The 12,650-nt window shown below is 53.2% G+C and overlaps 1 protein-coding gene across 1 annotated transcript in view; it reads left to right on the forward strand.

The window, feature by feature from the left end:
* The window catches only part of PUS3 (pseudouridine synthase 3), a 48,613-nt gene that overhangs the window by 24,820 nt on the left and 11,143 nt on the right, over window positions 1-12,650 (forward strand). The window contains exon 2 of the mRNA XM_075318693.1: window positions 3,861-4,398. Within this exon, the coding sequence (XP_075174808.1) occupies window positions 3,865-4,398 (534 nt within the window). The 5' untranslated portion in view covers window positions 3,861-3,864. The remainder of the gene's footprint in view (window positions 1-3,860; window positions 4,399-12,650) is intronic.

Raw genomic sequence — 12,650 nt, forward strand, 5'->3', positions numbered from 1 at the left:
CTATATACAGCCCCATCCTGGAGTACATTGCTCTTCCCCTCTATATACAGCCTCATCCTGGAGTACATTGCTCCTCTCCTCTATATACAGCCCCATCCTGGAGTACATTGCCCCTCTCCTCTATATACAGCCCCATCCTGGAGTACATTGCTCGTCTCCTCTATATACAGCCCCATCCTGGAGTACATTGCTCGTCTCCTCTATATACAGCCCCATCCTGGAGTACATTGCTCCTCTCCTCTTTATACAGCCCCATCCTGGAGTACATTGCCCCTCTCCTCTATATACAGCCCCATCCTGGAGTACATTGCTCTTCCCCTCTATATACAGCCTCATCCTGGAGTACATTTCTCCTCTCCTCTTTATAAAGCCCCATCCTGGAGTACATTGCTCGTCTCCTCTATATATGGCCCCATCCTGGAGTACATTGCTCCTCTCCTCTATATACAGCCCTATCCTGGAGTACATTGCTCTTCCCCTCTATATACAGCCCCATCCTGGAGTACATTGCCCCTCTCCTCTATATACAGCCCCATCCTGGAGTACATTGCTCTTCCCCTCTATATACAGCCTCATCCTGGAGTACATTTCTCCTCTCCTCTTTATAAAGCCCCATCCTGGAGTACATTGCTCGTCTCCTCTATATATGGCCCCATCCTGGAGTACATTGCTCCTCTCCTCTATATACAGCCCTATCCTGGAGTACATTGCTCTTCCCCTCTATATACAGCCCCATCCTGGAGTACATTGCCCCTCTCCTCTATATACAGCCCCATCCTGGAGTACATTGCTCGTCTCCTCTATATATGGCCCCATCCTGGAGTACATTGCTCTTCCCCTCTATATACAGCCCCATCCTGGAGTACATTGCTCTTCTCCTCTTTATACAGCCCCATCCTGGAGTACATTGCTCCTCTCCTCTATACAGCCCCATCCTGGAGTACATTGCTCCTCTCCTCTATACAGCCCCATCCTGGAGTACATTGCTCCTCTCCTCTTTATACAGCCCCATCCTGGAGTACATTGCTCCTCTCCTCTATATACAGCCCTATCCTGGAGTACATTGCTCCTCTCTATATACAGCCTCATCCTGGAGTACATTGCTCCTCTCCTCTATATACAGCCCCATCCTGGAGTACATTGCCCCTCTCCTCTATATACAGCCCCATCCTGGAGTACATTGCTCCACTCCTCTATACAGCCCCATCCTGGAGTACATTGCTCCTCTCCTCTATATACAGCCCCATCCTGGAGTACATTGCTCCTCTCCTCTATATACAGCCCCATCCTGGAGTACATTGCTCCTCTTCTCTATATACAGCTTTATCGTGGAGTACATTGCTCGTCTCCTCTATATACAGCCCCATCCTGGAGTACATTGCTCCTCTCCTCTTTATACAGCCCCATCCTGGAGTACATTGCCCCTCTCCTCTATATACAGCCCCATCCTGGAGTACATTGCTCTTCCCCTCTATATACAGCTTCATCCTGGAGTACATTGCTCCTCTCCTCTTTATAAAGCCCCATCCTGGAGTACATTGCTCGTCTCCTCTATATATGGCCCCATCCTGGAGTACATTGCTCCTCTCCTCTATATACAGCCCTATCCTGGAGTACATTGCTCCTCTCCTCTATATACAGCCTCATCCTGGAGTACATTGCTCCTCTCCTCTATATACAGCCCCATCCTGGAGTACATTGCTCTTCTCCTCTTTATACAGCCCCATCCTGGAGTACATTGCTCCTCTCCTCTATACAGCCCCATCCTGGAGTACATTGCTCCTCTCCTCTATACAGACCCATCCTGGAGTACATTGCTCTTCTCCTCTTTATACAGCCCAAACCTGGAGTACATTGCTCCTCTCCTCTTTATACAGCCCCATCCTGGAGTACATTGCTCCTCTCCTCTATACAGCCCCATCCTGGAGTACATTGCTCCTCTCCTCTATATACAGCCCCATCCTGGAGTACATTGCTCCTCTCCTCTATATACAGCCCCATCCTGGAGTACATTGCTCCTCTCCTCTATATAGAGCCCCATCCTGGAGTACATTGCTCCTCTCCTCTATATACAGCCCCATCCTGGAGTACATTGCTCCTCCCCTCTATATACAGCCCCATCCTGGAGTACATTGCTCCTCCCCTCTATATACAGCCCCATCCTGGAGTACATTGCTCCTCTCCTCTATATACAGCCCCATCCTGGAGTACATTGCTCCTCTATATACAGAACCATCCTGGAGTACATTGCTCCTCCCCTCTATATACAGCCCCATCCTGGAGTACATTGCTCCTCCCCTCTATATACAGCCCCATCCTGGAGTACATTGCTCCTCTCCTCTATATACAGCCCCATCCTGGAGTACATTGCTCCTCTATATACAGAACCATCCTGGAGTACATTGCTCCTCCCCTCTATATACAGCCCCATCCTGGAGTACATTGCTCCTCCCCTCTATATACAGCCCCATCCTGGAGTACATTGCTTCTCTATATACAGCCCCATCCTGGAGTACATTGCTCCTCTCCTCTATATACAGCCCCATCCTGGAGTACATTGCTCCTCTCCTCTATATACAGCCCCATCCTGGAGTACATTGCTCCTCTCCTCTATATACAGCCCCATCCTGGAGTACATTGCTCCTCTATATACAGCCCCATCCTGGAGTACATTGCTCCTCTCCTCTATATACAGCCCCATCCTGGAGTACATTGCTCCTCTATATACAGCCCCATCGTGGAGTACATTGCTCCTCCCCTCTATATATACAGCCCTATCCTGGAGTACATTGCTCCTCTCCTCTATATACAGCCCCATCCTGGAGTACATTGCTCCTCTCCTCTATATACAGCCCCATCCTGGAGTACATTGCTCCTCTATATACAGCCCCATCCTGGAGTACATTGCTCCTCTCCTCTATATACAGCCCCATCCTGGAGTACATTGCTCCTCTCCTCCATATACAGCCCCATCCTGGAGTACATTGCTCCTCCCCTCTATATACAGCCCCATCCTGGAGTACATTGCTCCTCCCCTCTATATACAGCCCCATCCTGGAGTACATTGCTCCTCTATATACAGCCCCATCCTGGAGTACATTGCTCCTCTATATACAGCCCCATCCTGGAGTACATTGCTCCTCTATATACAGCCCCATCCTGGAGTACATTGCTCCTCTATATACAGCCCCATCCTGGAGTACATTGCTCCTCCATATACAGCCCCATCCTGGAGTACATTGCTCCTCCCCTCTATATACAGCCCCATCCTGGAGTACATTGCTCCTCTCCTCTATATACAGCCCCATCCTGGAGTACATTGCTCCTCTCCTCTATATACAGCCCCATCCTGGAGTACATTGCTCCTCCCCTCTATATACAGCCCCATCCTGGAGTACATTGCTCCTCTATATACAGCCCCATCCTGGAGTACATTGCTCCTCCATATACAGCCCCATCCTGGAGTACATTGCTCCTCCCCTCTATATACAGCCCCATCCTGGAGTACATTGCTCCTCTCCTCTATATACAGCCCCATCCTGGAGTACATTGCTCCTCTCCTCTATATACAGCCCCATCCTGGAGTACATTGCTCCTCTCCTCTATATACAGCCCCATCCTGGAGTACATTGCTCCTCCCCTCTATATACAGCCCCATCTAGCAGTTCATGACTCCTCTCATCTATATACAATCATTTCTATAAACTGCTCTAATTTGCTGTAGACTGACACACTGCTGCTTCATGGTATCGGGTTTGTGCTATAAGGAGGCTCTGTCCTTTCTTATAACATCATCCCTCACAAGAGGAAGTCCATTCTACTCACAACTATGTGTAACCATCCTTCTTTATGTCACCCAGGACCATGTCTGACGAGTTGGAGGTGATTCGGCTGCAGCAGCGACTACAGGATCTGGAGAAGGAGATGCAGCGGCTGCAGGATTTGGAGAAGGAGGTTCAGCGACTGCAGGATCTGGAGAAGGAGATGCAGCGGCTGCAGGATCTGGAGAAGGAGATGCAGCGGCTGCAGGATCTGGAGAAGGAGATGCAGCGGCTGCAGGATCTGGAGAAGGAGGTTCAGCGGCTGCAGGATCTGGAGAGGGAGATGCAGCGGCTGAAGGGTCTGCCCACTCTGAGCTCTGGGGACACAGCACGGAACCCCAAACCGCGAAGACAGAGACCCTTTGATTTCTCTGTGCACCCCAAGCAGCATGTAGCCTTGCGTCTGGCGTACCTAGGCTGGAACTACCAGGGCTTTGCAAGCCAGGAGAACACAAGGAATACGGTGGAGGAGGTGATGTTCGATGCCCTAACCAAAACACGGCTAGTGGAGAGAAGACAGAGCAGCAACTATCACCGGTGTGGCCGTACGGACCGTGGTGTCAGTGCTCTGGCTCAGGTGAGGGTAGGTGGGTGCTGCAGCTACAGGTCACCTCCATTACTCCGCTCGTGTGTCCCTTGTGCTTCCTGCAGGTCTCCTCCATGATTCCGCTCGTGTGTCCCTTGTGCTTCCTGCAGGTCTCCGCCATTACTCCTCTCGTGTGTCCCTTGTGCTTCCTGCAGGTCTCCGCCATTACTCCGCTCGTGTGTCTCTTGTGCTTCCTGCAGGTCTCCTCCATGATTCCGCTCGTGTGTCCCTTGTGCTTCCTGCAGGTCACCTCCATTACTCCGCTTGTGTGTCTCTTGTGCTTTCTGCAGGTCTCCTCCATTACTCCGCTCGTGTGTCCCTTGTGCTTTCTGCAGGTCTCCTCCATGACTCCGCTCGTGTGTCTCTTGTGCTTTCTGCAGGTCTCCTCCATGACTCCGCTCGTGTGTCTCTTGTGCTTTCTGCAGGTCTCCTCCATGACTCCGCTCATGTGTCTCTTGTGCTTCCTGCAGGTCTCCGCCATTACTCCGCTCGTATGTCTCTTGTGCTTCCTGCAGGTCTCCGCCATTACTCCGCTCGTGTGTCTCTTGTGCTTCCTGCAGGTCTCCTCCATGACTCCGCTCATGTGTCCCTTGTGCTTTACTCCGCTCGTGTGTCTTTTGTGCTTCCTGCAGGTCTCCTCCATGACTCCGCTCGTATGTCTCTTGTGCTTCCTGCAGGTCTCCTCCATGACTCCGCTCGTGTGTCCCTTGTGCTTCCTGCAGGTCTCCTCCATGACTCCGCTCGTGTGTCCCTTTTGCTTCCTGCAGGTCTCCTCCATGATTCCGCTCGTGTGTCTCTTTTGCTTCCTGCAGGTCTCCTCCATGATTCCGCTCGTGTGTCTCTTTTGCTTCCTGCAGGTCTCCTCCATTACTCCGCTCGTGTGTCTCTTTTGCTTCCTGCAGGTCTCCTCCATTACTCCGCTCGTATGTCTCTTGTGCTTCCTGCAGGTCTCCTCCATGATTCCGCTCGTGTGTCTCTTTTGCTTCCTGCAGGTCTCCTCCATGATTCCGCTCGTGTGTCTCTTTTGCTTCCTGCAGGTCTCCTCCATGATTCCGCTCGTGTGTCTCTTTTGCTTCCTGCAGGTCTCCTCCATTACTCCGCTCGTATGTCTCTTGTGCTTCCTGCAGGTCTCCTCCATGATTCCGCTCGTTTGTCTCTTGTGCTTCCTGCAGGTCTCCTCCATTACTCCGCTCATGTGTCCCTTGTGCTTCCTGCAGGTCTCCTCCATTACTCCGCTCGTGTGTCCCTTGTGCTTCCTGCAGGTCTCCTCCATTACTCCGCTCGTGTGTCTCTTGTGCTTCCTGCAGGTCTCCTCCATTACTCCGCTCGTGTGTCTCTTGTGCTTCCTGCAGGTCTCCTCCATGATTCCGCTCGTATGTCTCTTGTGCTTCCTGCAGGTCTCCTCCATTACTCCGCTCATGTGTCCCTTGTGCTTCCTGCAGGTCTCCTCCATTACTCCGCTCGTGTGTCTCTTGTGCTTCCTGCAGGTCTCCTCCATGATTCCGCTCGTATGTCTCTTGTGCTTCCTGCAGGTCTCCTCCATTACTCCGCTCATGTGTCCCTTGTGCTTCCTGCAGGTCTCCTCCATTACTCCGCTCGTGTGTCCCTTGTGCTTCCTGCAGGTCTCCTCCATTACTCCGCTCGTGTGTCCCTTGTGCTTCCTGCAGGTCTCCTCCATTACTCCGCTCGTGTGTCCCTTGTGCTTCCTGCAGGTCTCCTCCATGACTCCGCTCGTGTGTCCCTTGTGCTTCCCTGCAGGTCTCCTCCATGATTCCGCTCGTGTGTCCCCTTGTGCTTCCTGCAGGTCTCCTCCATGATTCCGCTCGTGTGTCTCTTGTGCTTCCTGCAGGTCTCCTCCATGATTCCGCTCGTGTCTCCCTTGTGCTTCCTGCAGGTCTCCCTGCAAGTCTCCTCCTTTACTCCGCTCGTGTGTCCCTTGTGCTTCCTGCAGGTCTCCTCCATGATTCTGCTCGTGTGTCTCTTTTGCTTCCTGCAGGTCTCCTCCATGATTCCGCTCGTGTGTCTCTTGTGCTTCCTGCAGGTCTCCTCCATGATTCCGCTCGTGTGTCCTTGTGCTTCCTGCAGGTCTCCTCCATGATTCCGCTCGTGTGTCCCTTGTGCTTCTGCAGGTCTCCTCCATGATTCCGCTCGTGTGTCCCTTGTGCTTCCTGCAGGTCTCCTCCATGATTCCGCTCGTGTGTCTCTTGTGCTTCCTGCAGGTCTCCTCCATTACTCCGCTCGTGTGTCCCTTGTGCTTCCTGCAGGTCTCCTCCATTACTCCGCTCGTGTGTCCTTGTGCTTCCTGCAGGTCTCCTCCATTACTCCGCTCGTGTGTCTCTTTTGCTTCCTGCAGGTCTCCTCCATGATCCGCTCGTGTGTCCTTGTGCTTCCTGCAGGTCTCCTCCATTACTCCGCTCGTGTGTCTCTTGTGCTTCCTGCAGGTCTCCTCCATGATTCCGCTCGTGTGTCCCTTGTGCTTCCTGCAGGTCTCCTCCATGATTCCGCTCGTGTGTCTCTTTTGCTTCCTGCAGGTCTCCTCCATGATTCCGCTCGTGTGTCTCTTTTGCTTCCTGCAGGTCTCCTCCATGATTCCGCTCGTATGGTCTCTTGTGCTTCCTGCAGGTCTCCTCCATGATTCCGCTCATGTGTCCTCTTGTGCTTCCTGCAGGTCTCCTCCATGATTCCGCTCGTTTGTCTCTTGTGCTTCCTGCAGGTCTCCTCCATTACTCCGCTCATGTGTCCCTTGTGCTTCCTGCAGGTCTCCTCCATTACTCCGCTCGTGTGTCCCTTGTGCTTCCTGCAGGTCTCCTCCATGATTCCGCTCGTGTGTCTCTTGTGCTTCTGCAGGTCTCCTCCATGATTCCGCTCGTGTGTCCCTTGTGTTTCCTGCAGGTCTCCTCCATTACTCCGCTCGTGTGTCCCTTGTGCTTCCTGCAGGTCTCCTCCATGACTCCCGGCTCGTGTGTCTCTTGTGCTTCTGCAGGTCTCCTCCATGATTCCGCTCGTGTCTCCCTTGTGCTTCCTGCAGGTCTCCCTGCAAGTCTCCTCCTTTACTCCGCTCGTGTGTCCCTTGTGCTTCCTGCAGGTCTCCTCCATGATTCCGCTCGTGTGTCTCTTGTGCTTCCTGCAGGTCTCCTCCATGATTCCGCTCGTGTGTCTCTTGTGCTTCCTGCAGGTCTCCTCCATTACTCCGCTCGTGTGTCCCTTGTGCTTCCTGCAGGTCTCCTCCATGATTCCGCTCGTGTGTCTCTTGTGCTTCCTGCAGGTCTCCTCCATTACTCCGCTCGTGTGTCTCTTGTGCTTCCTGCAGGTCTCCTCCTTTACTCCGCTCGTGTGTCCCTTGTGCTTCCTGCAGGTCTCCTCCATGATTCCGCTCGTATGTCTCTTGTGCTTCCTGTAGGTCTCCTCCATGATTCCGCTCGTGTGTCCTTGTGCTTCCTGCAGGTCTCCTCCATGATTCCGCTCGTGTGTCCCTTGTGCTTCCTGCAGGTCTCCTCCATGATTCCGCTCGTGTGTCTCTTGTGCTTCCTGCAGGTCTCCTCCATGATTCCGCTCGTGTGTCCCTTGTGCTTCCTGCAGGTCTCCTCCATTACTCCGCTCGTGTGTCCCTTGTGTTTCCTGCAGGTCTCCTCCATTACTCCGCTCGTGTGTCTCTTTTGCTTCCTGCAGGTCTCCTCCATGATTCCGCTCGTGTGTCCCTTGTGCTTCCTGCAGGTCTCCTCCATTACTCCGCTCGTGTGTCTCTTGTGCTTCCTGCAGGTCTCCTCCATGATTCCGCTCGTGTGTCCCTTGTGCTTCCTGCAGGTCTCCTCCATTACTCCGCTCATGTGTCTCTTGTGCTTCCTGCAGGTCTCCTCCATGATTCCGCTCGTGTGTCTCTTTTGCTTCCTGCAGGTCTCCTCCATTACTCCGCTCGTATGTCTCTTGTGCTTCCTGCAGGTCTCCTCCATTACTCCGCTCGTGTGTCTCTTGTGCTTCCTGCAGGTCTCCTCCATGATTCCGCTCGTGTGTCCCTTGTGCTTCCTGCAGGTCTCCTCCATTACTCCGCTCGTGTGTCCCTTGTGCTTCCTGCAGGTCTCCTCCATTACTCCGCTCGTGTGTCTCTTGTGCTTCCTGCAGGTCTCCTCCATTACTCCGCTCGTGTGTCCCTTGTGCTTCCTGCAGGTCTCCTCCATTACTCCGCTCGTGTGTCCTTGTGCTTCCTGCAGGTCTCCTCCATGACTCCGCTCGTGTGTCTCTTGTGCTTTACTCCGCTCGTGTGTCCTTGTGCTTTACTCCGCTCGTGTGTCTCTTGTGCTTCCTGCAGGTCTCCTCCATGACTCCGCTCGTGTGTCCCTTGTGCTTCCTGCAGGTCTCCTCCATGACTCCGCTCGTGTGTCTCTTGTGCTTTACCTCCGCTCGTGTGTCCTTGTGCTTTACTCCGCTCGTGTGTCTCTTGTGCTTCCTGCAGGTCTCCTCCATGACTCCGCTCGTGTGTCCCTTGTGCTTCCTGCAGGTCTCCTCCATGATTCCGCTCGTGTGTCCCTTGTGCTTCCTGCAGGTCTCCTCCATGATTCCGCTCGTGTGTCCCTTGTTCTTCCTGCAGGTCTCCTCCATTACTCCGCTCGTGTGTCCCTTGTGCTTCCTGCAGGTCTCCTCCATTACTCCGCTCGTGTGTCCCTTGTGCTTCCTGCAGGTCTCCTCCATTACTCCGCTCGTGTGTCCCTTGTGCTTCCTGCAGGTCTCCTCCATTACTCCGCTCGTGTGTCTCTTGTGCTTCCTGCAGGTCTCCTCCATTACTCCGCTCGTGTGTCTCTTGTGCTTTCTGCAGGTCTCCTCCATTACTCCGCTCGTGTGTCTCTTGTGCTTCCTGTAGGTCTCCTCCATGATTCCGCTCGTGTGTCCCTTGTGCTTCCTGCAGGTCTCCTCCATTACTCCGCTCGTGTGTCTCTTGTGCTTCCTGCAGGTCTCCTCCATTACTCGCTCGTGTGTCCATTGTGCTTCCTGCAGGTCTCCTCCATTACTCCGCTCGTGTGTCCCTTGTGCTTCCTGCAGGTCTCCTCCATTACTCCGCTCGTGTGTCCATTGTGCTTCCTGCAGGTCTCCTCCATTACTCCGCTCGTGTGTCTCTTGTGCTTCCTGCAGGTCTCCTCCATTACTCCGCTCGTGTGTCCCCTTGTGCTTCCTGCAGGTCTCCTCCATTACTCCGCTCGTGTGTCCCCATTACTCCGCTCGTGTGTCTCTTGTGCTTCCTGCAGGTCTCCGCCATTACTCCGCTCGTATGTCTCTTGTGCTTCCTGCAGGTCTCCTCCATGACTCCGCTCGTGTGTCCCTTGTGCTTCTGCAGGTCTCCTCCATGACTCCGCTCGTGTGTCCCTTGTGCTTCCTGCAGGTCTCCTCCATGATTCCGCTCGTGTGTCCCTTGTGCTTCCTGCAGGTCTCCTCCATGATTCCGCTCGTGTGTCCCTTGTGCTTCCTGCAGGTCTCCTCCATTACTCCGCTCGTGTGTCCCTTGTGCTTCCTGCAGGTCTCCTCCATTACTCCGCTCGTGTGTCCCTTGTGCTTCTGCAGGTCTCCTCCATTACTCCGCTCGTGTGTCTCTTGTGCTTCCTGCAGGTCTCCTCCATTACTCCGCTCGTGTGTCCCTTGTGCTTCCTGCAGGTCTCCTCCATTACTCCGCTCGTGTGTCCCTTGTGCTTCCTGCAGGTCTCCTCCATTACTCCGCTCGTGTGTCTCTTGTGCTTCCTGCAGGTCTCCTCCATTACTCCGCTCGTGTGTCTCTTGTGCTTTCTGCAGGTCTCCTCCATTACTCCGCTCGTGTGTCTCTTGTGCTTCCTGTAGGTCTCCTCAATGATTCCGCTTGTGTGTCTCTTGTGCTTCCTGTAGGTCTCCTCCATGATTCCGCTCGTGTGTCCCTTGTGCTTCCTGCAGGTCCTCCTTCATTACTCCGCTCGTGTGTCCCTTGTGCTTCCTGCAGGTCTCCTCCATTACTCCGCTCGTGTGTCTCTTGTGCTTCCTGCAGGTCTCCTCCATTACTCCGCTCGTGTGTCCATTGTGCTTCCTGCAGGTCTCCTCCATTACTCCGCTCGTGTGTCCCTTGTGCTTCCTGCAGGTCTCCTCCATTACTCCGCTCGTGTGTCCATTGTGCTTCCTGCAGGTCTCCTCCATTACTCCGCTCGTGTGTCTCTTGTGCTTCCTGCAGGTCTCCTCCATTACTCGCTCGTGTGTCCCTTGTGCTTCCTGCAGGTCTCCTCCATTACTCCGCTCGTGTGTCTCTTGTGCTTCCTGTAGGTCTCCTCCATGATTCCGCTCGTGTGTCTCTTGTGCTTCCTGCAGGTCTCCTCCATTACTCCGCTCGTGTGTCCCTTGTGCTTCCTGCAGGTCTCCTCCATTACTCCGCTCGTGTGTCTCTTGTGCTTCCTGCAGGTCTCCTCCATTACTCCGCTCGTGTGTCTCTTGTGCTTCCTGTAGGTCTCCTCCATTACTCCGCTCGTGTGTCCCTTGTGCTTCCTGCAGGTCTCCTCCATTACTCTGCTCGTGTGTCTCTTGTGCTTCCTGTAGGTCTCCTCCATGATTCCGCTCGTGTGTCTCTTGTGCTTCCTTTAGGTCTCCTCCATTACTCCGTTCGTGTGTCTCTTGTGCTTCCTGTAGGTCTCCTCCATTACTCCGCTCGTGTGTCTCATGTGCTTCCTGCAGGTCTCCTCCATTACTCCGCTCGTATGTCTCTTGTGCTTCCTGCAGGTCTCCTCCATTACTCCGCTCGTGTGTCCCTTGTGCTTCCTGCAGGTCTCCTCCATGATTCCGCTCGTGTGCCTCTTGTGCTTTCTGCAGGTCACCTCCATGACTCCGCTCATGTGTCTCTTGTGCTTCCTGCAGGTCTCCGCCATTACTCCGCTCGTATGTCTCTTGTGCTTCCTGAAAGTCTCCTCCATGACTCCGCTCGTGTGTCCCTTGTGCTTCCTGCAGGTCTCCTCCATTACTCCGCTCATGTGTCCATTGTGCTTCCTGCAGGTCTCCTCCATTACTCCGCTCGTGTGTCCCTTGTGCTTCCTGCAGGTCTCCTCCATTACTCCGCTCGTATGTCTCTTGTGCTTCCTGCAGGTCTCCTCCATGACTCCGCTCGTGTCTCTCTTGTGCTTCCTGCAGGTCTCCGCCGTTACTCTGCTCGTGTGTTACTTGTGCTTCCTGCAGGTCTCCTCCATTACTCCGCTCGTGTGTCTCTTGTGCTTCCTGCAGGTCTCCTCCATTACTCCGCTCGTGTGTCTCTTGTGCTTCCTGTAGGTCTCCTCCATGATTCCGCTCGTGTGTCCCTTGTGCTCACGGAATGTTATTATTCATTACTTCCGATAGGGTGAACTCTTAACCAGAGATCACTAGTTGCCTACTGCCTGGCCTAATTGGTATAGACCAAGTGCATGCGTAAGGAAAATCACGTCAGACACAGTCGGATATGAAATCTCTTCTTGATCACAGTAAAGATGGCACCGAACAGAGCAGGGAAGAGCATGCGTCCTCTGATATAGGCTAGGGGCGTACACAAGTTCTGATATGCCCGTTTAGTGGGACAGTTTATGGGCTAGCCAATGGGGAGATCCGTGTTGCTGTTGATGGGCGGGTCTGACTTGAGTGCATGAATCCATGGTGTCATCTGATCTGTGGGTTGGTCTTCTAGCTTGGCCAGTGGGTCTTCCCTTACATGGTGGTCTTCTTATATCTGGACATTCCTTGTATTCCAGGCAAGGTGTGGAAAACAGGAAATGGCAGCCATCTTTATATCTGTGTCATGTGTATGATCTGAAACCTGAATTATGTAAGGCAAATCAACATATTTCCCACAATCCTTTGTCAAGAGGTTAATTAAGTATTTAGTGGAAAGGCTCTCCTCAACAGTCCCCCCTATATACTTTATTAACCTTCTGACCCTACTCCTAACCCATCAGTCTCCAATACCTGGCTGCAACTTTTTTTTTTTTTTTTTTTGCTGCCCGCTATACGAGCAATGCTAAGCCTTTGCCCCCAGGGGAACAGACTTCGATTGGAGCCTGATGTACTCGCCCTACTCTGCCTAGCTGGGGACTGTAAAAGACTGAAGGGGGCCTAGCTGTTCAATAACTAACCTCCTAAAGCTAGGAAAGTGGGGACTGACGTTTCTACTCCTTTCTCGACCATCTTCCTTAAACAGGGAAAGACACAATAAAGAATAATAGCTGCTCAAACTTTACACACTGATCACATCCCGCGCACACAGTTCACAGAGGCATAGG

This window comes from Anomaloglossus baeobatrachus, chromosome 7 (genome assembly GCF_048569485.1).
Source record: "Anomaloglossus baeobatrachus isolate aAnoBae1 chromosome 7, aAnoBae1.hap1, whole genome shotgun sequence".
Classification (NCBI taxonomy): Eukaryota; Metazoa; Chordata; class Amphibia; order Anura; family Aromobatidae; genus Anomaloglossus; species Anomaloglossus baeobatrachus.